This window comes from Xenopus laevis, chromosome 9_10S (genome assembly GCF_017654675.1).
Source record: "Xenopus laevis strain J_2021 chromosome 9_10S, Xenopus_laevis_v10.1, whole genome shotgun sequence".
In the NCBI taxonomy this organism is placed as follows: Eukaryota; Metazoa; Chordata; class Amphibia; order Anura; family Pipidae; genus Xenopus; species Xenopus laevis.
The window spans coordinates 23,640,034-23,667,444 of NC_054388.1; the positions used below are offsets into that span (position 1 = coordinate 23,640,034).

At 38.0% G+C, this 27,411-nt stretch overlaps 1 protein-coding gene across 6 annotated transcripts in view; it reads left to right on the forward strand.

The window, feature by feature from the left end:
- Nucleotides 1–22,371, forward strand: part of bahcc1.S (BAH domain and coiled-coil containing 1 S homeolog) — a 140,277-nt gene extending 117,906 nt beyond the window's left edge. For 4 of the 6 annotated variants that reach the window (XM_018238333.2, XM_041578928.1, XM_041578927.1 and 1 more), the window contains exons 15-28: nucleotides 2,055–2,169; nucleotides 5,390–5,651; nucleotides 5,901–6,089; nucleotides 6,861–7,105; nucleotides 10,143–10,226; nucleotides 10,461–10,593; nucleotides 11,694–11,808; nucleotides 12,356–12,431; nucleotides 13,269–13,377; nucleotides 14,877–14,993; nucleotides 16,355–16,525; nucleotides 17,440–18,515; nucleotides 18,744–18,980; nucleotides 20,269–22,371. In XM_018238333.2, coding sequence (XP_018093822.1) covers nucleotides 2,055–2,169; nucleotides 5,390–5,651; nucleotides 5,901–6,089; nucleotides 6,861–7,105; nucleotides 10,143–10,226; nucleotides 10,461–10,593; nucleotides 11,694–11,808; nucleotides 12,356–12,431; nucleotides 13,269–13,377; nucleotides 14,877–14,993; nucleotides 16,355–16,525; nucleotides 17,440–18,515; nucleotides 18,744–18,980; nucleotides 20,269–20,475 — 3,136 coding nt within the window. In that variant the 3' untranslated portion in view covers nucleotides 20,476–22,371. The remainder of the gene's footprint in view (nucleotides 1–2,054; nucleotides 2,170–5,389; nucleotides 5,652–5,900; nucleotides 6,090–6,860; nucleotides 7,106–10,142; nucleotides 10,227–10,460; nucleotides 10,594–11,693; nucleotides 11,809–12,355; nucleotides 12,432–13,268; nucleotides 13,378–14,876; nucleotides 14,994–16,354; nucleotides 16,526–17,439; nucleotides 18,516–18,743; nucleotides 18,981–20,268) is intronic. The other 2 variants (XM_041578925.1, XM_018238334.2) reach the window with 2 other exon arrangements.
- The last annotated feature ends 5,040 nt before the right edge of the window (nucleotides 22,372–27,411 follow it).

A 27,411-nucleotide genomic window follows, 5' to 3' on the forward strand; every position in this document is an offset into this window, starting at 1 on the left:
CTAGTGAGCAATTTGCATTCTGCATGTATGGCTTGAAATATATGAAAGCTTTGGCAAGCAGTTTTAAAAAAAAAATTGTAAGCTCTTCTCAGCAAGGAGCATGCTACCCTTTATTTCTGTGGGTGATCATATTTGTTACCAGTATTAATGACACAATTGTACTGTGCTGCAGAATATAGTTGTGCTGTAAATCAACATTACCAGACATTGCTTGACCTTGACTATCTTCAGATGGCATTGACATTTCCAAGAAGCTTTCCATAACTCTCAAAAATACTGTAGGTGAAATGTTTGCTTGGTTGCATTTTAATAGAAGTGGTAGTATTGTATTTATCTTTGAAACAGATGGTTTATTGATGTATTTTGTTGGAATGAATGATTTATATGTCAGTCAAGGATGTAACAACTGAGCACACGCACAAACCCATTCTCTTATGTATCTTTGTCGTTTGGGTCCAACACAAGGTGGTCATTAAAGTGCCAGGGTTTCATTCACTAATTGCTAATATTTATGTTTATATGGGAAAATGGTATAGTTGTTTTAGATAATAAATAAATAGACTTTATTTGTGATCATTTTCCTAATATTGAAGTGTGAAGTTTCATTTTTCACCTTCTAAAGCAGGGGTTAGCAACCTTTACTATCAAAAGAGCCATTTTGCCCCCTCTTCCACTAAAGAAAAAGCTGGAGCCGCAAAACATAAAACAGATTATAAACTTTTAAAAGTTTTAAAGTTTTTTCAATTTTAACAATTACAACAACAGAATACAACAAACAGAAGTGCAGTGTGTATGTGTAGGCCTACTTTGAAATAAATGAAACACTAAATAGCCCTATTAAATGCTAGTGTTCTAATCTGTTTAATGTAAATTCTGTTTCTGAAGTTCAATGCTGATCTTCCCTCTATTGTCTTGAGTGTGTGACCGTGGTAAGGACCATGATGAATCCTCTTGCTGCGGCTCGGTCTTACCTGTCACTCCTGGGACGTCTATACAGCCCTTGCATCTGCTGGCGGCTTCCTGAGTGACTGCGGTAAGCTGACCGTTAAATTACCCCAGTCACACAATCAAGTAGCCGCCAGCAGGTGCGAGGGCTGTATAGCCGACCTGATAGGCAAAGCCGCAAGACCGAGCCGCAGCAAGCAGGATGAAGAGCCGCATGAGGCACCGGAGCCTCAGGTTGCCTACCCCTGTTCTAAAGCAACTCTGGAAGAGGACGAGGGGGTTCCAAATCTGTAACTGTTCTAAATTGATACATTTAGTTGATACATTTTTTTTATCTCCGTCCCTGCTGAGCAGAATCCTTGCGGGTCATTAAAAGCAGATGTTAGAATTGATACAATAGTTGCTAATATTACAAATATCCTGCTGATAAATGTATCAACTAATGTAGCCACCAAATGTATCGAATTGTAACTATTCAGAATCTGCTCCTGGATTACTGACCAACCAGACTGAGACACCAAAAATAGGAAATTTAAACTTAAATTTTGGAAAAAATAAAAAAAAATAAAAAAATGGAAAGAAATTGCAAAAAGTCTTCTGGCGAACAATCTGAAAACAACTCAACTGGAAAAAGGTGTTTGGAAGGTGAACAACCCCTTTAAGTCAAAGGGTAATAATAGATAATATCTATCTATCTATCTATCTATAGATAGATATAGATATATGGAGACATATATAGATATATAGAGACATATATATAGAGAGAGAGAGAGAGAGACACATATATAGAGATCTAGAGATGTGTATAGAGAGAGAGAGAGAGAGAGAGAGAGAGAGAGAGAGAGAGAGAGAGAGACATTATTCAAACCAAATGCACCTTTGCAATGTCACACTCCTAGCATAGGGCAAGATAGCTGCAAGTCATCTGTGTGGGCTGTACATATGCTGAATTATTTTTCTTTGAAAGAGTCAAGCAGTAACATGTGTACAGTAACAGTACAATTTGCAAAGAAGGCATGCTCTGTATCTTTCCATGCACCTGTATTAGCTACATTCACAAATTCATATTTATTTGTCAGTTTAACAGGTATTTTCCCTTTTACTGCCAGATCACTGAACAAAAGTCTAAACCTACTGTGTACGGAACTGCGGACTGATGGGGAACCTACAAAAAAGATCAAGTTTTCAGAGGAATGTTACAGTGACAGAGAACACCCGTCAGCAGTGAGTTGTGTGGGCCAGTGTATAGTATAAACTTAAATTAGGAATGTCTCACATGTGACCTAAGTTGTAATTCAGCCTGGGTGACAAAACAATTAAAAATACCTTTGCATTCAAGTCAATGTGAAGCTATGTGTAATTGGAAATGCAGGGGAACTCAAAATAACCAGAGCCAGTGGCACCCAGCAGCCAAGCAGATCATTCATTTACCAGGATACATTTTGTATTTTCTGCATCCAGTCCGGACCCCCCTCGTTTTGCTACCAGGTTGTTGTCTAAATTACAGCCTGATTGCAGTGTAAATTCCAATCAACCTTCCAATATATATTAAACATTTTTGTCAGTTTATTTGTAAATGAAAGTAAAGCAGTGTCTGTAAGTTCCTTTCTATTCTCTGTACTACTGGTTCTGACTATGTAGCAGAAGCAAGCTAATTAATAGTAACTATTTCCTTAGAATCAGTGGCTTAGGTTTCTTTATTAGATGAATCATGGTAGATCCCTTACTTGAAATAAATCAGGTTTACAGATAAATTCTCATTCTGCATGGCAAATTACCAATTTTAATTAAAATCTGCATACTTGCAATTTGTAGCATGTATCTAGAATAACTCCTGATTAGTTCAGGACATTCAGTGTGAAGATTTTGAGTGGCCTAATTTAAAGGAAGGAGCTGGCAACTCACTCACGAGCAGTTATCTTATGATGACAATACTGCATGACTTTCTCTTTTTCCCTTTCAATGGCAGACAACATACAGTGGTGTGAAAAACTATTTGTCCCCTTCCTGATTTCTTATTCTTTTGCATGTTTGTCACACTTAAATGTTTCTGCTCATCAAAAACCGTTAACTATTAGTCAAAGATAACATAATTGAACACAAAATGCAGTTTTTAAATGAAGGTTTACGTTAAGGGAGAAAAAAAACTCCAAATCTACATGGGCCTGTGTGAAAAAGTGATTGCCCCCCTTGTTAAAAAATAACTTAACTGTGGTTTATCACATCTGAGTTCAATTTCAAAGGTTATAAAGCCATTTCTAAAGCTTTGGGACTCCAGCGAACCACAGTGAGAGCCATTATCCACAAATGGCAAAAACATGGAACAGTGGTGAACCTTCCCAGGAGTGGCCGGCCGACCAAAATTACCCCAAGAGCGCAGAGACAACTCATCCGAGAGGCCACAAAAGACCCCAGGACAACATCTAAAGAACTGCAGGCCTCACTTGCCTCTATTAAGGTCAGTGTTCATGACTCCACCATAAGAAAGAGATTGGGAAAAAACGGCCTGCATCGCAGATTTCCAAGGCGCAAACCACTTTTAAGCAAAAAGAACATTAAGGCTCATCTCAATTTTGCTAAAAAACATCTCAATGATTGCCAAGACTTTTGGGAAAATACCTTGTGGACCGACGAGACAAAAGTTGAACTTTTTGGAAGGTGCGCGTCCCGTTACATCTGGCGTAAAAGTAACACAGCATTTCAGAAAAAGAACATCATACCAACAGTAAAATATGGTGGTGGTAGTGTGATGGTCTGGGGTTGTTTTGCTGCTTCAGGACCTGGAAGACTTGCTGTGATAGATGGAACCATGAATTCTACTGTCTACCAAAAAATCCTGAAGGAGAATGTCCGGCCATCTGTTCGTCAACTCAAGCTGAAGCGATCTTGGGTGCTGCAGCAGGACAATGACCCAAAACACACCAGCAAATCCACCTCTGAATGGCTGAAGAAAAACAAAATGAAGACTTTGGAGTGGCCTAGTCAAAGTCCTGACCTGAATCCTATTGAGATGTTGTGGCATGACCTTAAAAAGGCGGTTCATGCTAGAAAACCCTCAAATAAAGCTGAATTACAACAATTCTGCAAAGATGAGTGGGCCAAAATTCCTCCAGAGCGCTGTAAAAGACTCTTTGCAAGTTATCGCAAACGCTTGATTGCAGTTATTGCTGCTAAGGGCCCAACCAGTTATTAGGTTCAGGGGGCAATTACTTTTTCACACAGGTTTGGATTTCTTTTCTCCCTAAATAATAAAAACCCTCATTTAAAAACTGCATTTTGTGTTTACTTGTGTTATCTTTGACTAATAGTTAAATGTGTTTGATGATCAGAAACATTTTGTGTGATTTTTTTTTTTGAGGCTTTGAAAAGAGGAGGGAATTAGGATATCAAAGATCAGACAAAAGTATAAAGTGAAAATTATGAATTAACACAGGGTTTATTTACAAGCAAGAAGACAAGGTACAAAGTACAAAAGCAGGTCCATTCTGCTTAAACGAATTGCTACAGGTCTCTAAACTCAAGGTGCTGGAGGAGGGGAGGCACTTAGATGTTCCCTCACCTGTGCAGCCAGAGCCCCCCATGCTCCTCCAGAAGCTAACATTGTGGCGGCCTCAAGAGGGTGTGGACCCTGGTCTGGCAGTTCCGCCACTGCATCTTGTGCCCATTGGTGCACTTGTGCTGTTTTGTATTCAAATGTTACACCTTGTAAACTGGACAAATTATATAAAAAAGTTGCCCCAAAGATTTGCTAGATACTGTTTGTATCACTGGAAATGTAGAACAACCTAATAATAGAACAGTGAATCCTAAAAACTGGGACTGGTGACATAGAGCAGGGGCAGAGTGGCATGATTATTTGCTGTCTTACACCTAAAAGCTCTCTCTGGACATCGATTTGCTGTCCTAATTATTATTGGAACTGAATTGTTGATTGTTTATATAAATAAGCTGCTGTGTAGCCATAGAGGCAGCCATTCAAAGCAGAAAAGGCTCAGGTTACACATCAGATAGCATGTAAGCTCTGTAGAACATAATGGTGTTATCTGTTATCCACTTTTTAACCTGTGCCATATAGCCTTTTTTCAATTTCAGCCATTGCTACACAGCAGCTTGTTTATATGAACTATAGCAGTGTTTCTGACACACCAGTTTTACCAGTGCAGGACAACAGTACATAATATTTTCATTGCTTAAAATTTTTTTTTGGTATTAATGTTCCTGTATCTGGAAGCTTATTGGGAACTAAGGGGAACCCTGGCCAAAGGTTGGGACTCCAAGGGTTGCTTGAATTGATAAAGTCTAGTTGGATTATTTTGCCATAGTGGGTGTCAGAGGGAATTACATCGTACATCAAAAACACAGATTATATAAAATCATGCTCCTTTATGTAGATTATACAATTATAGATGAAGCGATATACAGCACCTTCATTCTCCTATTTTAGGTTAAACTACATTGTAAAAAGACCGTTAGTCCTAAGAACAAGCTGTCGTCCAAACTGGCACAGAAGGTTTCCAAGCTACAGAGTAAGGTCCTGGGATCAGCTGGCAGTGCTTTTTGCAATAAAGATGTGCTCCTTGCAAGTAAAATTCAGAAGAAGCTGCCACACCACAAAGGGGCAGGTCTGATGGTGAAACAAGGATTGGAACGAAAAGGGCAAGAGAGACTGCAGCCAGTTAACAGCATTGAGGACCCAGAAGAAGGAGGTAAGCAGTGTAAAACAGAAGGCAGATGCTGCTTATTTACAGGTAATTCCCACGAAGGATGGTAAAGGGTAATTACATAATTCCCTTTGCATTTAAATTACCCAATGCCTGCTTTTGATGACTTTTTGTCTTTATGATTCCAAAGTAACCACAGTGGTTTATGCCATAGTTGACGTTTGTATTACTGATAAATATTCTATGTGGTTGCGGTGAGACTAGAGATCACAAACTAGATTTCTTTCTTGTCAGAAGGAGTCAACGAAGAAGATTCTGAGAGTGAAGAAGAACAGGACGTCCCAGGGGTGGTCATCCATGATGCTAGTCTTGCGCTGCACACTGCTGTCACCCCTCCTTTGGTTGGTCCTTCTCCATCATCTGTGGTGAAAATGGAAGCTAACCAGAAAGCGAAGAAGAAAATTGAAAGGCAGGGTCTGTTAGGTAAGGCTATTCACTTGATGTTTATAGAATACATGCATTTGTATAAAACATGAATCTTTTATTTTTGATCAGTTTATTTTCCTTTTCATTTGTATTTGTTTAAAGGAGAACTGTCCTGAAATAAAAAAGTCTAAAAGGTTAAAGTAGAACAAAGCATTTTCTTAAATATAATCTTTTTGTACCAGCTTGTCGAAAATATATCATATTTTCAGTACCTTGCACAACCCAATCTTTCTTCAGGCAGCTTGACAAGTTTCATTGTCTCTGACTTTAAATTTGCACTAAGCACCTGCCCCTGGACAATCTTGTGCTTGCGCATGTGCACCCTACAAACAAAGTGGGCCTTGAAATGCCGTATTCGATTTGAGGACCGTACAGAGCTTACCCCTGCACAAGAAAATATAAGAATGAAGTGGACATCCAACTTGTGTGACGTTGCCCATAAAATTCTTTCCATTTTTAACTCATCAAGTACAATATTAATATAGGTGGCCGAGAAATTTGGCAAACTGCCAGTAGAAAGGTAGTTTCTAATATCTGTAAGCTGGTGCAAAAAAACCCTTTGATTCAAGAAAATGCTCCTTTGTTTAATTTATTTTCATATTAGTTTCCATTTAATGACGAATCTGCAATAATATAGTTTGCTTTTGTAAAGACAAATGTATTTACATTTAATGGTAGTCTGCGCTTCTTCTATTTATACAGTATATTTTCCAATACACTTCTAATAACACCGCTTCCTTATTTATTTCCATATTCTAATTTTCTCAGGGTACTACTGTAGTATTACTAGTCCAGAGAGTGAAGTTAAGATCCGCAAGCATTCTGCAAAGCTGGATTCCCAAACTCTTCACATGAAACCCCTCAAGAAAAAATCCCTGAGCCATGCGAGCAAACCTAAAGGGTCCTTGCAGCAGTGTATTGCTTCGGGCACTTTATCACATACTCCCAACAAAAGTCTCTTTGGTTCTCCAGCCCTGTCACTGAAGAAGGACAAGAAGAACAAAGACTTACAGGTCAGTCACCTGCAGACAGGAACCTTCTGTTTGACAAACTGCTTGTAGGAAACCATGCATTTTGTTTAGAACCTCATTGTCCTAGGAAGGTTTAAGCTGGATATGGCCTAACAACACTATAATTCATACCTGCTTTAAACATGCTTATTTTGCACCCTCCTAGTAACTAAGTCTACACATCAAATCATGTTTGGTGTGTGTGTACTCACAGCAAGCTATTTAGTGGCAAACAGGTTCCAAATCTTTATTGCTCCACACTCATATCTATGTGTTTCAATCCACAATGAATCATCGTCCGGATGTAAATTGACCAATCAGAATGTAACATCAATTATCATCATCATATAAACAATACCTTATAAAGTGATATCCCCATAAATATACTCCATATATTTTATAAATTTACCCCAATTAAAACATATTAAATCTAAAAATAACCCCAACGTGAAATCCACAGGCTAAAATACAAACCTACCAAAAATACTATATTTCTTAAACCCATAGTGACACCATATCTTCAATTAATATCTCAGTAGCTGGCCCATTGATCCTAAGTAGACCTATAGGGATATTTATCAAAGAGTGATGTTAAAGATAGCCACAGTCCGCTAGAGTGAAATTCTGCCACTCTCCATTCATTTATACAGGATTTTGAAAGGCGTATTTATCAAAGGATGAACTTTCACCCATTGATAAATACTCTTTAAAAAATCCTATGGATTTGAGAGTGGCGTACGCTAGCGAACTGTGGTGATCTCTAACTTCGCTCTTTGATAAATATACCCCAAAGAGTCAAAATTCAAAATGGCCATATAAACCTCTCTCAACCCCTATATCTCAAAAGTTTATCCCTCATATCAACCAGGGAGTAATAAAATTCATATATTGTAATTCATATTCACTTAATAAATCTCAATCACATATTTATCACATACAATTGATTAACATTGATTAAAAAGTTGATTGGAGAGGGAAAAACATATAAAGAATGCATAAAATCAACGGCTGGTCAGCTATAATTATCTCAAATGCTATAAAATGACAACCAAAACATGAAAGAAGTGGAAGAAAACGGAAAACTACCATTCGAATGGATAGAGGAATAGCCAGAATGGCAAAGACTCAACCAATGATCAGCTCCAGGAAGATCAAAGAAGGCCTAAAGTTAAAATTAGTACTGTTACAATTAGAAGATGCCTATGTGGAGCAAGACGCCCCTGCAAAGTCCCATTGTTGAAAAAAAGAAGGTTACAATTTGCCAAAGAAAACATTGACTGGCCTTAAGAGAAATGGCACAACATTTTGTGGACTAATGAAAGCAAGTGTGTTCTTTTTGGGTCTAGGGGCCGCAGACAGTTTGCCAGATGACCCCCAAACACTGAAGTCAAGCTACAGTACACTGTGAAGCATGGTGGCACAAGCATGAAGGGATGTGTCTCATACTATGGTGTTGGCCCTATTTATTACATACCATAGATCATGGATCAATTTCAATTCATTAGAATATTTGAAGAGGTCATGTTGCCATATGCTGAAGAGGAAATACCATTGAAATGGGTGTTTCAACAAGACAATGAACGCAAACACACCAGTAAACCTGCAACATCTTGGTTCCAGACCAACAAGATTGGTATAATGGAGTAACCAACCCAATCCCCAGACCTTAATCCAAAAGAAAACATGTGCGGTGACATCAAAAAATGCTTTCTGAGGAAAAACCAAGAAATGCAGAAGAATTGTAGACTGTAACAGGTGCCAGAAGTTGGTTGACTCCATGCAACACAAATGTGCAGCAGTTCTCGGAAACCGTTCTGAGAAAGTTCTTATACACCTTAGTTGAGGAAAGCAAAATCTTGCTTTAACCACCATTACCAACCATAAATAATACCTAATTACAGAAATATCCTCTTAAAAAAACATATATACCACCCTGGCAATAATAAGGTATATATTGGCCAATAAAATCTATTTTAGCCAAACATAGTGCATGTCGAGATTGTGTTTAAAAAAAAAAGTGCATATATGCAAAAAAGTGCATTTTTAAACTATAAAAGTGTGAACTGTAGTTCATACCCACAAACCCCAAAATCGTAAAGGGGTAATGACCTTCTATATTTATCAAAATCTTATAGACACCACTCAGTGTAACTAAAATAGTTGATATTACATACCATAAATTTCATTTATTAGCATAATGAATCGTATCATAATAAGGGAACCAGTTTATAAGAACTGTGGGGCTAATGTAGTCAGAATCCATTTTGTTTATCTCTGTAATAATATTTTGGCTCTATAAAGGTGTTGTATGATCAATCAAGATAGCAAGTAGAGCAAGAAGAGGATATCTGATTTCCCTGTGCCCAGTGCCAGCCATATTGCATATCTGTGGTCATACATATTATATAAGATATCACACATTTTCCAAAACACAGGCACATAATACAACAGACCACATGGTCAGAAGTATATTTTAGCCCATATCGTATATGAAATCTTCTTCCATTGTGGGGTTGAGAAAATGTATCTTCCGTGAGTAAACATCCATACGTTTAAAAAGACAGCCCCATTTATTTCCATTCTAAATTCTTTATCCACACCGGTCAAATTCACACTAACTTACCATAAGGGGTATATTTATACAATATATTGAGTATATTTATGGGGATATCACTTTATAATAATTGTTTATATGTGATATATATCAGAAATCTAACATCTATAACATATGTTTATATACAGTATGTGATAATTGACATTTATTTACACGTGTGTTTAACTTCCTGTCGACGATCCCCTGTGGATCGAAATGTATAGATCTGAGTGTGGAGCAATAAAGATTTAAGACCTGTTTGCCACTTAATAGCTTGCCATGAGTGCTTTCTACTGGAGATATATATAAATGTATATTGATAAATCTATATATATTATTTATTTATTTTAATATATTTATTAATTTATATTTAGCACACACTCTCAATACAAATTGTATAGATTTTTTAAAAAAAAATAATTGTTTACTTTCTTATTAATTATACAGAGAAAGAATGGGGTTTTGAGTCTCTCCTTGACATCCAGAGGCCCAAAAAGTCTTCTTAAACATGGGCGGGTGAAATCAAAACAGGTATGTAAGCAGCACTAAAAAAATTTTCAGCTGAGGTTTGATATTTGCATACAATGGTAAAACAGTAAAATGTGTCTATGCAAACAGAGTTTAGTATTAATAGCTATATGATTTAACTTCTGTAATTTAATACCTTTATTGAGTCCCTCTGCCTGTTATTACTCTGTGTGCCTTGTTTGCACTTGCTAGTCTCCAATTCTAATTTTTTTTTGTGTTGTTTCTTCATTTTTGCAGGAGCGAGGCAGAGCGGTCAGCCGGCTCCTACAAAGCTTTGCTGTAGAAGATGACTTCCAGTTTGATGATAACAGCAGCTTTTCAGAAGGAGACGACAATGTGAGCCCTGCTGGTGGCAAAAGTAAAGACCGGAGTGAGTTGCTAGAGACTGGCAAAGTTAAACATGGCATAGTAAATTTTTAGCTGGGCATTTACCAGTAGGATAGGAAGAGAACTCATTTCTCTGTATATTTTGGGGAAGGATTGTTTCAGAGAGCATTTATATATAGGCATTTATCACAAGGGTTAAGCACATGTGATGTCTGTGAGAGTTGTCATCACATGATAACCTTTTGCCAGTTAATGATCTATATGGTTAAATCACTATAAAATGATTATAAGCTTTAGAGGAGGAGAGAGGGCTTTCGAGCAAGTCTGTCTACAGCACTCCTTAACCCGAAGCTATATGGCACTAGCATGCACTTGTTGTAAAACTGAAATCCAACTAGTTATTTTCAATCTAGTTGACAGACCAACAGTAAGTGCAGTATTGTCCAACTTTTTTCTTATTGTGGGCCTATAACCTGATTGAAAATGGGTTCAATCAAATTATGCTGCTGATGTCATTAAAATAGTATGGAGTACACGGTGAGACTGGAGGCCATAAAAATGCCTTGGAAGGCCCATACCCCCGAGCTAATGTTTATAGGACAACAAAACAATTGTCAGATGGTTTTGCATGGTGTTTTTAACTGAGTAATTAAATCCATTTGGGTAATGACATGTGGAATGTCATCAGCTGACCTGGATTTGGTAGTAGCAGCAGGGGGAGGGGGTCCACAACGTCGGCGAAGGGGTCCAGGAGGCTAGAGCTCCTTGAGCACTCTGTGCTAGAAGAGCCGAATTTCTGGTTTGAACTTAGAAATTCAGCTTTTAAAGTTACAGGAGTGACATTTTGCTGCCCCTGGTAACTAGTGGGGCACTGCCACCTGACGTGAGTTTTTCAGCTTGCCTCATTGGCGCACTGTAGCAGCAGTTCTCTGTACTTCCTGTTAATCTGGTCATTCATCCAAAGTATGTAGCATAGCAAGTTAGATGATTGTATTGCACAGGAATCTGTTTATATGCCCAACCATTACGAATAAATATATTTACTAATGTTGAATCTGCTTGTCTTCATCTGGCAGTATATAAACTGCATTGTTTACTAGTTTAAGCTTGAGTGCATTCATAGCAACCATTTTCCTTTTTCAGCTCATGTTTGCTCCCTTTCCAAGATGGATCTAAGGGAAGGCTTAAAAGTCCTTATACCCAAGGAGGACAACCTACTGTATGCAGCTAGTATCCGCAGCCTGCAACCGCCAGACATGTAAGGAATTCTATGTATGCATTGGTGGAACAGTTTGTGGGAAGATACATTGATTAGCATTTATATGCATGATTACTTTAATGTAGGACTCACTAAAGAAGATTGATATGGTACAATGACAATTCACATTTTAAGATTATAAAATAAAATGTTACATTGCATTTATTACATGATTCAAGTATTCATGCATGTATTGTTACTGTTGCTCTTTCTTTTACTATGGTAGAACTACGGTAGCTTGTCTGTTGCCCCCTTGCTTATTCAGATTATGGTATAACTGCAACGGGCAATGTATTGTATTTCAGGTTTGACACTGTTTAGTTAATGCTGCCTCTGCTCCATTTTTTATATTTGTATTATTAAAGTATTAGCTTGCAAATCTTCATTTTCCCTACATTTTAATAACTTCTAACACCCTGCATTTTGGTCTTTGGGATATGCATAGTATTCTTCATATATTCAAGAAACACAATGTAATATTTTTTGTTGTGCATTTGCCATCTTTTGCTGTGTTACCTCTTTGTAACTGTATATATTTCCGTTACAGATACAGTGTTGTGATAGAGGGTGAGAGAGGAAACCGGCCTAGGATTTACTCCCAGGAGCAGCTGCTACAGGAAGCAGTGAGTTCCTTTTTCTAAATCCCCCTAGTGTGTTTTGTATAACAGGAAGGTCTGATCTCGTTTGGTTTTCTTAACCAATGTTGTACAATGACCTGTTTTTACAGTGACACACTAATGTAGTGACTAATACTAGTTATGTGTTTTAATGTGTTACACTGTTCATCTATGTTATAGGGCAACCCTTTTGAAATAAAAAAAAAACAAAAAACAAAAAAACAAAAGTGGTATAAAGGTGATACCTTCATTGGCTAACTAATATAATCAAAGCAAGCTTTCAGGACATCTTAGTTCCTTTTTCAAGCTGAAAAACATGAAAAAGGAACTAAAATGTTCCGAAAGCTTGCTATGATTATATTAGCTAGCCAATAAAGGTATCACTTTTATACTACTTTCGGTATTTTTTTTTTTCTCCAAAAGGGTTGCCCTGTAACATTTTTACTGGCTAACACGGTACAGCAACTTTACCTACTGTTCATCTTTAAATAGACATTTTACATTAGTTGTTGAGACATTTTCATTTTCAGGTATAGGGAAATATGAGACCTGCTAAACAGTTTTTTTTCCATAGATTGAAAGTCCAATATGAACTTATTGTTTTTTTATTTTTTATTTATTTTTAAGAACAGCTTATTTGTTGTATATATATGCCCATAGTAGATGCTTGTTAGTGTAAAACTCTCTGAAGCATTTAACGAGTAGGACATGAGTGTCTGCTTATTTTAATAATATGCTTTTACTACGTTATGGTTAGTGAGGCTGCCTTTCTCTAATATTTAAACATAGATGCTGTATGCTTAGATGGCTCCCTCTATACCCATCAAATTTCTGTCTTTGCAGGTAGTAGATATACGACCTCAGTCCACACGATGTCTTCCCCATGGAACACGAGTCTGTGCATACTGGAGTCAGAAGTCACGCTGTCTGTACCCAGGGAATGTAGTGAGAGGTATGGTTCAGAATTGAATGTGTAAAATGTCTATTTTGTCTATGGTGCTCATCTATTAAACATGTGTATGCACTTATACACTTAAGTATGCTTGCAGAAAGACAAAAACTATTTTGCTCCAGTAAAATGTATTACAGATTTCCTCCCTCCCTGTATTACATTAGTATCCATTTTCACTTTCACCACCTTCAGCCATTCAGTGCCACTGTACACTAGCCCTACTGCATATTTCACCTGCTGTGTTTGCAAGCATATTTATGTATATTTTTATTTCTATAGTGCTACTTATGTATGCAGCACTGTACAGTAGAACAATAAATTAGTAGAACAATCAGGGGTCATTACAATAATAAACACAAAGTAGAGTTGTGTTAAAGATGTGAAGAGCGGCGTATTAAAGAACCCAAAATGTCTGACACCCACTTTAGCTGAAGGAAATGCTTATAGACAGGAGATGCACTCAATATGCATGTTATAAATACAGATATGGGGTACTGGAATGTGTACTAAATGCTACAAGTGTTTTCACTGTTATGCTGTAACTAGAAAAAGCATCAACAGGAAACATCATCGTAACAGATCAGATTTTTTTTCTTCCAATCCCAAGCTTATAATCAGGGCAGATGTCATTAAGAGGGCTTACCCTCAAGGGACAATACATAAAGAGTGCAGAGGATTGTATTGCCAAAACCTACTGAAAACTGTGAATCGAATAACTTCTGGGTTTTTGTTTTTTAAGAGGTGTTAACTTGCTTACAAGTATGGGACCTGTTATCCAGAATGCTCTGGACCTGGAGTTTTCCAAATAATGGAGCTTTCCATAATTTGGATCTTCATACCTTAAGTGGGTTATTTACTAAAGTCCGATTTTAAAATCGGACTTTTAAAAAATCACAAATTTTTTGGAATTTATTAAACCCCGAGAATGGAAAAGTCTGAATCTGAAAATCCGGCATCTCAGACCTGTCGAGGTTGCATATAAATCAATGGGAGAAGTCCCAATGACTTTTTGTTGTGCGCTGAGTTTAGTGCAAAACTCCAAACGTTTTCTGGGTTTTCAGGTGTAAATTCCAAAAAAAATTTTGAAAATCGGATAAAAAATCTGAAAAAAAAACCTGAAAATCGTATTTTTTCCCACAAAACTAATTTTCGGGAAAATGTAATAAGCTAAAAAAAACCGAGTGGATTTGATCGGAGTTTGTAGCAGGAAATATGGAGATCAATTTGGACTTTGATAAATAACCCCCTAAAGTCTACTATAAAATCTTGTAAACATTAAATAAATACATTAGGCTGGTTTTGCTTCTAATAATGAATAATTAATTATATCATAGCTTGGAACAAGTACAAGTAAAATGTGGATTATTTCTATAAAATGGAGTTGATGGGAGACATTCCATAATTCAGAGCTTTCTGGATAATGAATCGTATACCTGTATATAGAATTTACATATTTTTAAAGATCCCTTGTACATTTTAAATTCATGAATTCATTACAGGCTCTTCCAGTGACGAGGGTGAGTCTGATTCTGTAACGGTTGCATTTGATGATGGTGATCGGGGAAAAATCACGCTGAACAACATCCGATTGCTGCCCCCTGACTATACCATCCAGTGTAAGCCTTTCCCTGTGTTTTACACCAGAGTATAGGGATGAGCTGAATAAACTGTTGCATGGAAAAACACAGAGTAACTTTAATGCATTTGGCAACTTTTTTGGTGATGCAAAACTGGTCAGATTCACCCATCACTACTCTGGCCTTTTTTAGTCATAAGTGAACAACAAAACACAAATTCAGTGAAGAATTTGCATTTCACTAAAATGAAAGAACTGACCTAGTGTTTGCACTGTATATGTTTGTGATACACATTATTTTATATTATAAGGCATAGATCTTGTATTGCTTTTCCAACTAATCTTAAGGGAGGATCCATTAGTGTAAGCTTCATTCAGAGCTACTATTGATTTCAAATATTTTCTATAGCCTTTCCTTTACACTTTTTTTCTATAGCAAGCCCTAGAACACCATTTCTTATTTGTGCTTTAGCTTAAACAATATTCAAAATGTAATCATTTAAAGCATCTCCCAGACATCAGACATCAACCATCTTTAAAGGGATACTGTCATGGCATCCCATCAGTTAACAGTGCTGCTCCAGCAGAATTATGCACTGAAATCGGAAAATCAAAAGAGCAGAAGAAGAAACAATAGCCTGCCTGACAGCATTTCCATCCTGAAGTGCTGGCTCTTTCTGAAAGCACAAGACCAGGCAAAATGACCTGAGATGGCTGCCTAAACACCATTACAAATAAAAAAATACACTTGTTGGGTTAGGAATTAAAATTTACACAGAAGAGTAAATTATTTGCAGTGTAAACAGTGAATTTAGATATAAAACTACACCATAAAAATTTACAGAATCCCTTTAAAGGGGTTGATCACCTTCCAAACACTTTTTTCCAGTTCATTTGTTTTCAGATTGTTCACCATAAACAAATACTATTTTTTAACTGCTTTCTCCATCTTTTATTTTTTACCGTTTTCCCAAAATGTAAGTTTAATGTTCCTGTCTGTAATGTCTCAGTCTGGCAGCTCTTAGTTTATACATTTCTCAGCAGTATCTGTGCAATATTAGCAACTATTGTATCAATTCTAACAGATGCTTTTAATGAAGCTCAGGGATTCTGCTCAACTAAATGTATCAATATAAACAGCTAATAAGTCAGCAACCCCCCTCCCCAAGCTAATTTAGAAGGTGAAAAATTAAACTTTATACTTCAAACTTAGAAAAACAACAGAAAAAATAAAAAATAGAAAGTAATGAGGCAAGTCTTTACTTTTGGTGAACTAGCTGAAACCAACTAAACTGAAAAGTCTTTGAAGGTGAACCACCCCTTTAATGCATTTTTATTACAAGACTGCTGTTAGGAGTGTGGATGATGGAGTTATAGTTTCTCCCTATTTTTCCAAGACAGGTACAGAACCATCACCAGCTCTGCTCCTGTCAGCAGAGAGCCGCAGAGCTAAGCGTGTTGCCAGTAACCCCACTGCTTCCATAGAACCAGCCCAGAATCTAAACTCAGAAAGCAGGGAAACAGAGCCCTCAAAGAACATCAACAAAAAAATGTCCAACAAAGAGAAAACTGGTGAGTGCCAGTTAACAATTTTTGAAAATAAGCCTAATCAAAACAATGTTTACTAAGAAAAGAACAGTAGAAGGCATATTAACTACTTTGCATTACTGCATTGGAATACCAAATTGTTTGCTATGCCATCTGTTGGGCAGTGTCCTTTAAAAAAGAATTGGAGGTGACTGTTGATGATATGATTAAGGTTATAACTGTTTCCAATTGCATTAAACAGAAGCAATATTTCATGTAACCTTTGTACAGCTTCAGTAAAATGATATGCAGACACTTGGCACTGTAGGATGCTAGCCAATTAGCAGGTACACAAAGCTGACCTGGAACTTTAGTTTATTTTTCCCATTTTGGTGACACAGGTGTGAATGCCTACTGTGTTTCTGTAAAGGTATATTAGGACACTCATAACACCCCCCCCCCCATGTGTAACACAAGCATGCATCAGTGCAATCCAAAATGTCGAGGGCAATGACAAACAAGACATCTTGACACCCATGATTAATCTCAGTTTGAGCTGGGACAAAATGTCTCTTGTTTCCTCCCACCTAAACAACGTGTAGTGTGGTTAACATGTGTTGAGGAAACTTTGGCCAACTATGTACTGCATGTGTTTCCACAGTGGTGATTTGCATGTTAGCCAGTGGAGACAAAACAAGTTACATTTTTTTCACTTGCGAGCAACGAATCATCCCTTCTGTCATTGCCCTTAAGGTAACAATCTTTTTTTAGACTGAATTGAATGCAGGTGCCACACATGATTATCGCTTACGTGTCCTTTTTAAGCAAATTTAGTTTCTTAATATGGCACTGGTAAAGGGAGGTTAAAAATGCTGAATATATATAGGCTAATCTGTGATACAAAATTAACATATATAGAAGACCAGAATGAACCTTAAATCTTGTTTATTTTATCTCAGATGTGTTCAACTCAGGAGCAAATACACCGCTACCAGTGACCAACTTCCTGGGCCGCTCTAGTAATGTGGGATTGTTAAACTGGGCATCACAAGGCAAGCGGAAGGGAGGGGCCAGAACTGGAGCAGGACTGCATGAAAGCTTCCAGCAGCCAGGGTGTGTTAAAAAACAGAAATCCCGTGAACAACCACATGTATTTGGAAACGGGTTTGGAGCTGGCTCCTTTAGCAGTCTGGCAAATTCTTACTTGCCTTTTGGGGGAAGTGCTAACCCTGGGCTTACTCTGGGCCAAAAGCCAATGCGGGCAAAAAAAGGGGAGAGGTCAGAGGAGGAGGACAAAAGAAAGGGGTCCAAGAGAAAAGCAGGCAATGAGTTCCTGGTTAAGCTTGATCACGAAGGAGTCATGTCACCCAAAACAAAAAATGGCAAAGCCCTTCTGCTGTGTGATAAAGACTTTGGGCTTCGTATTGGGCAAAGTTACACTACTCAAACAGACCTTGGTAAGGACAAGAAGCGCGAGCCACCTTTGCATGAGCATCTCCCTATGAGTCTTGCATTAAGAAAATACTCTGGGCAGGCAGAGTTTGGATTGAATTGTGACAGTGACTGCCCCAGTTCATATTCGGACCAGGATGAGGAGGAGAATGAAGGAGATTTGCCAGCAAGGGTCCCTTCAAAGTTCTTAGCAGGGCTCACTGTGTCATCCTCTTCTTCTGGTTCTTCTTCAACCTCCAGTTCTGGTTCTCTGTCCAGCTCCAGTATTAGTTCTACAGACAATGAGGACTTATCAGAAAGCTCAGATGAAGGAGACTCCTCCCTGCTTCTGCAACCTTGCCTCACACACCCGGTGCCTGCTCTGTTAGCACAGCATCCTGAAGATGGGGGCTCCAGTTCCAGAGGGTGCTTTGTCTCAGGGCAAAAGGCCAAACAGAGGAGGAAAGGGACCTCTTCAAGCTTTTCCAAAACCAAAGAGCCCTGTCCTAAACAGCAACGCTTACCCTCTGTAGAAAACCGGCCAAAGATTTCTGCCTTCCTGCCTGCACGTCAGCTCTGGAAATGGTCTGGGGAGCCCACCCAGGTATAAGAAAATAATTTGTTCTTTTCAGAAAGCAACGCAATAAAAAAAGAGATTTGTTGTACACTGCAGGCAAAATGTAGGTGTAGAACAACTCAAATTGTTTTGATTGGCCTTATATAACCATGCTAACGCCCCTTACTTTACCTTGCTTAATCCATGGTCTGTACTGCACTCTGTTTTTGTGTCGTTATCTGTTAAGTTAAGACTATATGGCATTTTATTTTTCAGAGACGGGGAATGAAAGGAAAAGCACGCAAGTTATTTTATAAAGCAATTGTGCGTGGTAAAGAGACACTGCACGTGGGGGACTGTGCAGTTTTCCTGTCAGCCGGTCGGCCTAACCTGCCCTACATTGGGCGAATTGAGAGCATGTGGGAATCCTGGGGTGGCAACATGGTGGTTAAAGTCAAGTGGTTTTACCACCCTGAAGAAACAAAATTGGGTAAAAGGCACAGCGATGGCAAGGTAAGGGGCACAAAGTCATTAACTGCATTTGAGTAAACAAGGAACTCTACCCAAATTGTGAATAAAATAGCTTTTAAGTATATATTAATTACATTTTTTTCAGTGCATTACAGTTACTTTTAAATATAACTGATATTGAAAGCGGTATCTGATGCTTTGGTATTCTCTGCACTGCTGTTCTGACTACATGAACCACTGAAGCAATGTTACAGTAGCCATCTATCCGCTAGCCATGACTACTGTTCCCGTAGTAGCTTTGCCTTTTTTTTCCCTTATTTTGCTGAAGTTCCCCTTTAACATAAAATGGTGATTGTTTATGCATCATTGTACCAAGCATCACAGACCATAATTCTTAAACTTAAAGAGTAAAGAAAGATCATAGACAGCTCACTTATCAGCTGCTATAAAACGTTGTTTTAAATATGTACTGTAATCATGCAAGTTTGATTACAGAGTTTTCCTATTATGTCAGACCCACTTTCCACAACCATTTTTTCCAACATGCAGTCGTTAACATTAACCCATGGCAACCTTTTGTGACCTTGACTTTGAGCAGCGTATTTATATAAGGTAGCCAATGTAAGATTATTGCTGATTAAGGGAACTCAATGCACTTTCTGAACAGTCACAAACTTAGTGGAGCCTCTGGGGTTCTAAATCTAGTGGAGATAAAACCAGTATGGGTGAAAATAAATAAAGCACCAGAGCTCGAAAGGAATAACAAGTACAATTTTCATTAATGGCAAAAGTAATTTGAGTTATGCTCAAGAACAGAATGCATGAATCTTTCCATAGATATGCAGTGCTGGCCTATGCCATAGGGACTAAACAACTCTGTGGAGTTTTATTGTAATTGTCTTGATCTGTTTAGAGTGCCCTAATGTCCCCAGGATCTCTGCCTGCAATATTAAGTGCCAAGGAAATTACTGCACATAATTAATGGCATGGATGTATATAGCATATAGAACCTTATTTGAAGCATCTTAAATGTATGAGCCCTCTACCAATCAGAGAGCCAGAGCTCAGCATTGTGCTGTAATGTTAAAATCAATGTGACCATGAGAAGTTACAATAGAAGGCAAGGGTGAAGAAGGAAATAAATGCTTAATGGGGAAAGTATTTTAAATGGTTAAAAACTAAATTTACATGGAAAGAATATACTACAAAATTATCACCCCCAGAAGTGCTATTTTGGCAGAAGCTGGGAAATTACCTTTCACACAAGTGCCCATTTCTTTTTTTTTATTTATTGTTTTGTTTTCATGAGTTGTGTCTATTTTGTCTGCAGAATGCGCTGTACCAGTCATCACACGAGGATGAGAATGACATACAGACAATCTCACACAAGTGCCAGGTTGTGAGCCGTCAGCAGTATGACAAATTGAGCCACAACAAGCGCTACCTGGACCGGCAGAATCTCTACTACCTGGCAGGGACCTATGACCCAGGAACTGGAAGGCTAGTAACAGCAGATGGTGTGCCAGTGCTGTGCTGAGATGGCATGCAAGAGGCAGCATGCAGGAGGGTACCACTTATAATCAGCACTTCTTACAGCAGCACATTACAAATCTGCAGGTAGCATGTACAAACACACAGACTTACAAAGCAAACATTAATATAGAATCTGAATCCCATAGAATCCCATTGGGCGCTACACTCCGTGTGGAATCTTGAATCAGTGAGCAGGGCCCTTCATGTCTTACTATACTCTGGCTTGAATTTTAGGGCCCACTGACTGGCTGAGCCCTGGCACAGGAGAATCCCTTTTACTCATATGATAGTTGCTCTTGCAGCTAATGCGCACAAATCCTAAAGTGAACACAGAGACACTGCATGCACAAAGAGCTTTGTGTGTTTGCACATTAAAGACACATGCACATGAAACTGACACACACACACACACACACAGTGCAATTTTTTTTCAAAGGATCAAACCTTGATCACCAAAAATGTGGTCTACAAAACACTTCAAAAAGCTGAAGCATTTGTACAAATCTTTTCAACCCATGTGGTGCATAGAAGACATGGAGGAGGCAATCAAAGAGCCCGTAGTTAAGGGTTACTCTACAGGGTAGTTTGCAAACCCAGGCCCACACTGTATAACCCCCTCAACTGAAAGATCATGACCTTCCACACTTAAACATTGTGGTTAAAGAATAGTTCTCAGAATCCTTGCCCAATATTTACCCTCCTCATAACACAGAAGCAAGATAATCCCTACATTGGCAGTAGAGTCTAACACACTGCAGAGCAAGAGCTGGTGTAGAACAAATGCATTACAGACCCATTGTCCCTGAAGGGCTTGATGCAGCAATGCTAGGAAAAACCTTAATTTGATACCTGCATGTACTAAAGATTGCAATTAATAATGATTGCTTTTACACAACACAACAGTATTATCTGCTTATCCCAAGATCGCTGCTAATTACACCGCACAAGATAGCAGGAAGTAAGTACCTTCCCTATTCTATACAGGAAACTGTGCCCCACTTGCTATAGAAAGATACTGGGGTTGTAGCCTAGGTATTTTCATAAAATTATTGTTACAGCACTTACGAGTGTGCTCATGACAAAAAACGGTAAGCCCTGTTTCAAGGGGCCTAGAACCTAAATTTGCCTTTAACAGGAATAACGATTTTTAATTGCTGTATGATGAAATCCTAAAGCAAGTAGCAAATTGAATTATTTCCTAGCAACTCTGTCCTAAGCTTTTTAACAGACGCATTTTCTTTTCATTTAATTTTGTTTGTAATTATTTGTAATTTTTTTGTGTGTATTTTTTTTTTATTCCTTATTTATGGTCAACAGCCTCAAGTTTCAAGCCATATTTTCCCCAGTACCTCTTAACAGCTTTTCTTCCTGAAAGGCAGGATCAGGTGTAATATTACTCTATTTATTCACTGTGTAAATACCGAAATTTCTTTTGGAAAATTTTTATTAACAAAAAAAAAAAAAAAAAAAAAATTTAAATGAAACCTAGTTAAAAAAAAATCCCGTCCCTTTTTCTGCTGTTGCTACAATGTAGATTATTGCACTGTGCTCCCTCGGCAAGGCTGAGAATATTAGGAATTCTGTATAATTTGTAATTATAATGTGGGTTAAAGAGGAAAAAAGCACTTGGGGATTAGGCAGGGACTTGAAGGGGGCAATGGAAGACAATTCAAGTATCTAAACAAATTGTTGTCACATTTAAATGCTTTTATTGTTAAAAAAAAACAAAAAAAACACCAAAATCCTGGAAATATGTAAATACGTTGTCTGAAATTTTTTTTTTTGTGTTGTTTAAAACATTTTTTTAAGGAAAAAAGTAAAGAAAAAGTATTGGGAATGTCAATATGGTCCGATGGAATAAAAAATGGAAATATTCTATAAATATATATTATATAAAGTACGCTTTGTCTGGTTTTTCCTTTCTTGTTACCTGGGTAACCTGGCTATGTATTACTGAAAAAACACAACACTTTTGGCATGAAAAGTGCTACTTGGTACAATAATTGCTGTATTATATAAAATACAAAACTACAGGCCGAAGGAAAGGTGTAGAGTTTTGGTCATCATCTGCACAAAGGTGGAGGTACTGTGGGCAGTGCATAGATTATCTACATATAAAGAGACAACAAATTCTAGAATCCTTCATTATAATGTTGGGCATGGGCTGGAATACTAAAGGGGGGGGGGTAGTTCTGGTTAATTAACCTTTCAGATTGTTTTGCCACCAATGCACCTAGGCCAAAAACTTTGGCATCCAATGCAAAAGTGGCAACCTATGCCATCACCCCATCCCTGTGGCCCATCACATAAGTCTTGAAGAATAGTTCGTAGTGGATTCAGTGTAGTTGGGCTAATGATGAGTTGCTCAGATACTGTGCCGCTGTGCATATTGGTCAACTGGCTGCCCTGCACACCTTAGCACACTGCATCTCTTTTCTTTTCTTTGCAAGTGTCTGTACTTTCGGGAATCTTTGATTATTATAACTCCTGCATGTTTTCATATGAATTTGATATCACAACTGTTTTTTTAAAGGAGGGGTGTCCAGATGAAGGTAATTACACATGGGCAGGGACGGAACTAGGGGTAGGCAGAAGAGGCACATGCCTAAGGCCCAACAATGAAGGAGCGATGGGCATATACAGTGCTCTACTTTCTCCTGCCACTGGTTCCCCCCAACTGCCATGCATCATCACTGTGATGGCCAATGGGTTGCTCTGCACAAGGGCTATTTTCAAGGTTGGAGTAGTACACTTTTTGATAAAGATGTTTGGCCTTTATTAATTGCTTTTGTATAATAAAACTGAAATAAACTACAATAAGCATAGTTCCTAGTATTGCTTCCTATATTTGCCATAATGCTTACACTCTATGCAGGTGCATCAGCTGCCCAATGGTTTTGGAGCGTCAAACCTCAACATACACATTTGTACAGATAACAGACTTCAGAAAATATATCCTATACCTGCACCCTAGTGTTGCATACTACCGAACACTTGAGTCCAATAAAAGTCCAAAACAGGGCAAATACAGCCACACCCATATCCAATTTTGCCTCTGATACAACAAGGGTGGGCATAAGGTGAAAGTAGAATATAATCAAAGGTTTCATTTTCTTTTTCATAGTAGCCTGTAGAAAGCTAATTGCTTAACAGAGTTAAAATTGCAAAAACAAACAAAATTTGCAAGATTAAGGAAAAGTAAACCCTCAGCATTATTTCCCTTGCCAATATTTTTCATAGTCCTCCACTGGATCACCAAATCAAGATACAAGATTTTCCATAGCCACAGGCTATGGAAAAAAAAAATAACAGAACCAATTGTAAATATTTAGTGCAGTCACCAAAGTGTTACAGCTGTAATGTGTGTGTGTGTGTGTCTTGAACCATAGAAAGTCTATGCACAGATTTTTCTTGTGTGTTCTAAAGTGCTATAGTGATATCTCCAAAATAAAATTATAATTAAGTCAAACAAGGTGATTGTAGTGCTTGCTTCAAAAGGTAAAATTAATTAAAGTATAGTGCAATGTTGTTTTCTTCAATCTGTAAAACTCAGCATGTGCCGATGCCACACCGGACGCAGCTTCTTCGGAGGTAGATTTCCTTTCCATGCCGATTTCCTTATATTGCCAGCATTGCCATGGTTACACTTCATATTTCTGTTGCAATTCCATTCAGTGATCTGGTAACCCTCCCCCATAACGTCCATACAGACACCAGGTTAAAAAGGTTGTTTATACTACAAAGGTACTAGATTTGTCTTTAGAGTGCAGGTTCACTTTCAATCAATTAATAAATACAATACATAAATACCTTATACAAATACAACAGTATAGCATTTCTAAAACCAGTCTAAAATATCCTATAAAAAAGCTCTCAAATTAATATCAACCTTGCGGGAATAAAAGTCTGCACTTTGTTTATCCATTTGCTTTTCCTTTGTAGTGTTTTTAGTGTTCCCTCCAATTTTTTGCATCAGTTTCAATACCCCAAAATTTTAGTCCCTGAGAGTACTTTTTATGTTAGTCTTTAAAATGTGTTGCCACACTATAGCTCACTACTCCAGCTTTAATATTCCTTACATGTTAATGTATTCGCTTCCTTATCTTCCTGTTTGTTTTCCCTATGTACTGGAGTCTGCAAGACACATACAAGAGTCCTCTGCACTCAACCCATTATCAATATATTTAAGACAGAGACATTTTGTGCATACTGCTACTAAAAAATGCCTTACCCTTTAAACAAAACAGGGATTGTTTGTCCATATATTGCAATATATTTAAGCTGGCCAACTACGTCAAAGTCATCCCATATCTGGCCAGTCCTACGCTTAATTAGACACCAGTGGGATCACCTGACTATAGCTGGGAAGGGTGGGAGCTACAACATAGAGCTGGTCACTGCTCTTGTATAACTATAACAAACAAGGGAAAGTTGTGCTCACCACTATTTTTTAAAAACATTAGGCGGGGGTGCAATGAGGCTGTGACCACAAAATACATATAGCTCTATGTTGTAGCTCCCACCCTTCCCAGCTATAGTCAGGTGATCCCACTGGTGTCTAATAAAAGGGCAGCCAAGTATGGAGGTTTACTTTGAAAGCAGCAAGTTAAGTTGCAGGTAAAACCTAGTCCCTTTGTAAAATGTATAATGAAGCAATAGAATTCTTAATGAATCAGATGAAAATTAAGCGTAGGACTGGCCAGATATGGGATGACTTTGACGTAGTTGGCCAGCTTAAATATATTGCAATATATGGACAAACAATCCCTGTTTTGTTTAAAGGGTAAGGCATTTTTTAGTAGCAGTATGCACAAAATGTCTCTGTCTTAAATATATTGATAATGGGTTGAGTGCAGAGGACTCTTGTATGTGTCTATATGTATTTTGTGGTCACAGCCTCATTGCACCCCCGCCTAATGTTTTTAAAAAATAGTGGTGAGCACAACTTTCCCTTGTTTGTTATAGTTATACAAGAGCAGTGACCAGCTCTATGTTGTAGCTCCCACCCTTCCCAGCTATAGTCAGGTGATCCCACTGGTGTCTAATAAAAGGGCAGCCAAGTATGGAGGTTTACTTTGAAAGCAGCAAGTTAAGTTGCAGGTAAAACCTAGTCCCTTTGTAAAATGTATAATGAAGCAATAGAATTCTTAATGAATCAGATGAAAATTAAGCGTAGGACTGGCCAGATATGGGATGACTTTGACGTAGTTGGCCAGCTTAAATATATTGCAATATATGGACAAACAATCCCTGTTTTGTTTAAAGGGTAAGGCATTTTTTAGTAGCAGTATGCACAAAATGTCTCTGTCTTAAATATATTGATAATGGGTTGAGTGCAGAGGACTCTTGTATGTGTCTATATGTATTTTGTGGTCACAGCCTCATTGCACCCCCGCCTAATGTTTTTAAAAAATACTGGAGTCTGCAAGGACATTCTAAGCAGTAAATGACGTTTGCTGATGTGCACTTTATACAGCATTCAATATTATATTCCCCGTGTACTGCATTTGCTATAAATGATTTTCTTTTCACTGCATACTTGCATGCAAGGGTAGGCATAAAGTGAAAGTAAAATGTAATCAAAGGTTTTATTTTCTGTTTCATAGTAGCCTGTACCAAGCTACAATTTCTGACTGGTAGCTATTGGCAACATTTTAGCTCCTATGTTGTTAAATGAAAGCCACTGGTATTCTAAAGCTATGTTCAGAGCTGGAGAGAATGAGCTACTTCCCTTCAGTCCAGCACTTTTCTGTGCTGCCATTTGGGTCCCATCATTGTGATCGGACATGGTGCAGATGTTGTTAAACTTGGGAAAAGTGCTTTGTAACATGCTGATTGTAAGTATATACATTTTACTACAACCAGACAGTTGCTTGCATGCCATTCTAGGATATAAACAGTACAAAACATATAAAATAAACATTAACACAGCAATGTCCAGCAAACAGATAAAGAGAGGCAGGAAAAAAGATGTAAACCTGCACAGAACCTTGATCTCAAGTTCTCAACCCAAGTAAAGACCTGTGGAATGAACTGGAATTTTGACATTGAGTCAGGCTTGGTCCCAAGCATCAGTCCCCAACCTCACTAATGCTGAAGCACTATAGGTACAGTGAAGTGGTCAAATGGAAGCAAATCCCACCAACAATGTACCAACATCTAGTGGAACCTCCACAGCAAAGCATAGCACAGAAGTCATTCAATCACTGTGTGTAGAAAAGCTGCACTAGTCTTGAATGGGCTTGGAGGCAGAATAGTAGTATAACCTTTAAGTAGGGATATTAGTACACAAATATAAAATTAAAATGGGGAAACCATTGACTGAATTCCAAAGGAAAACTGAGAGGTGAACATGAATCATGCCAATTCTGGTTGCGACATAGTTGAGATTGAGAAAATACACATTTTCATGGCAACATGGATGGGTTTAATTTATAGACATGTCTTTTTTTTTTTTTTTGGCCTCTTCTATTTGACCTAGAAGAGGCCAAATCTGGATCCTCCCAAAGCCACCCATCCCCTTCTTGAAGTAAATATGCCAGTACAACCACTTCATGTTTCATAAAGTACAACCTTTTGCTCAAATATAAGAAGACATCACATGTTTATTAGGTACCCAATGAAGCTTAATAAACAGAGGCACAGTTGCTAAGCAGCCCATCAAACTGCATACGGTAAACCTAAATATAGGGAAAACAGGGAACCTCTAAATTAGGGTCTTCCATTAGGGTGAGGCATGTGCCTAGGGCGCAACAGAGGACAGTGATAATTCTATATCAAGAGCTGTGGAGGGGTTCTGTAGAGAGAGCAGTTGGACCAAAGTTCTAGTTAAAAAAATGGCATTGGCAAAATTATAAATACATTAAAAGCATACTATAATACGCCAAAAGCTAGGTTGAATTTACCTTCTATGACTAGTTTAGACCCTATTGTTATCCAA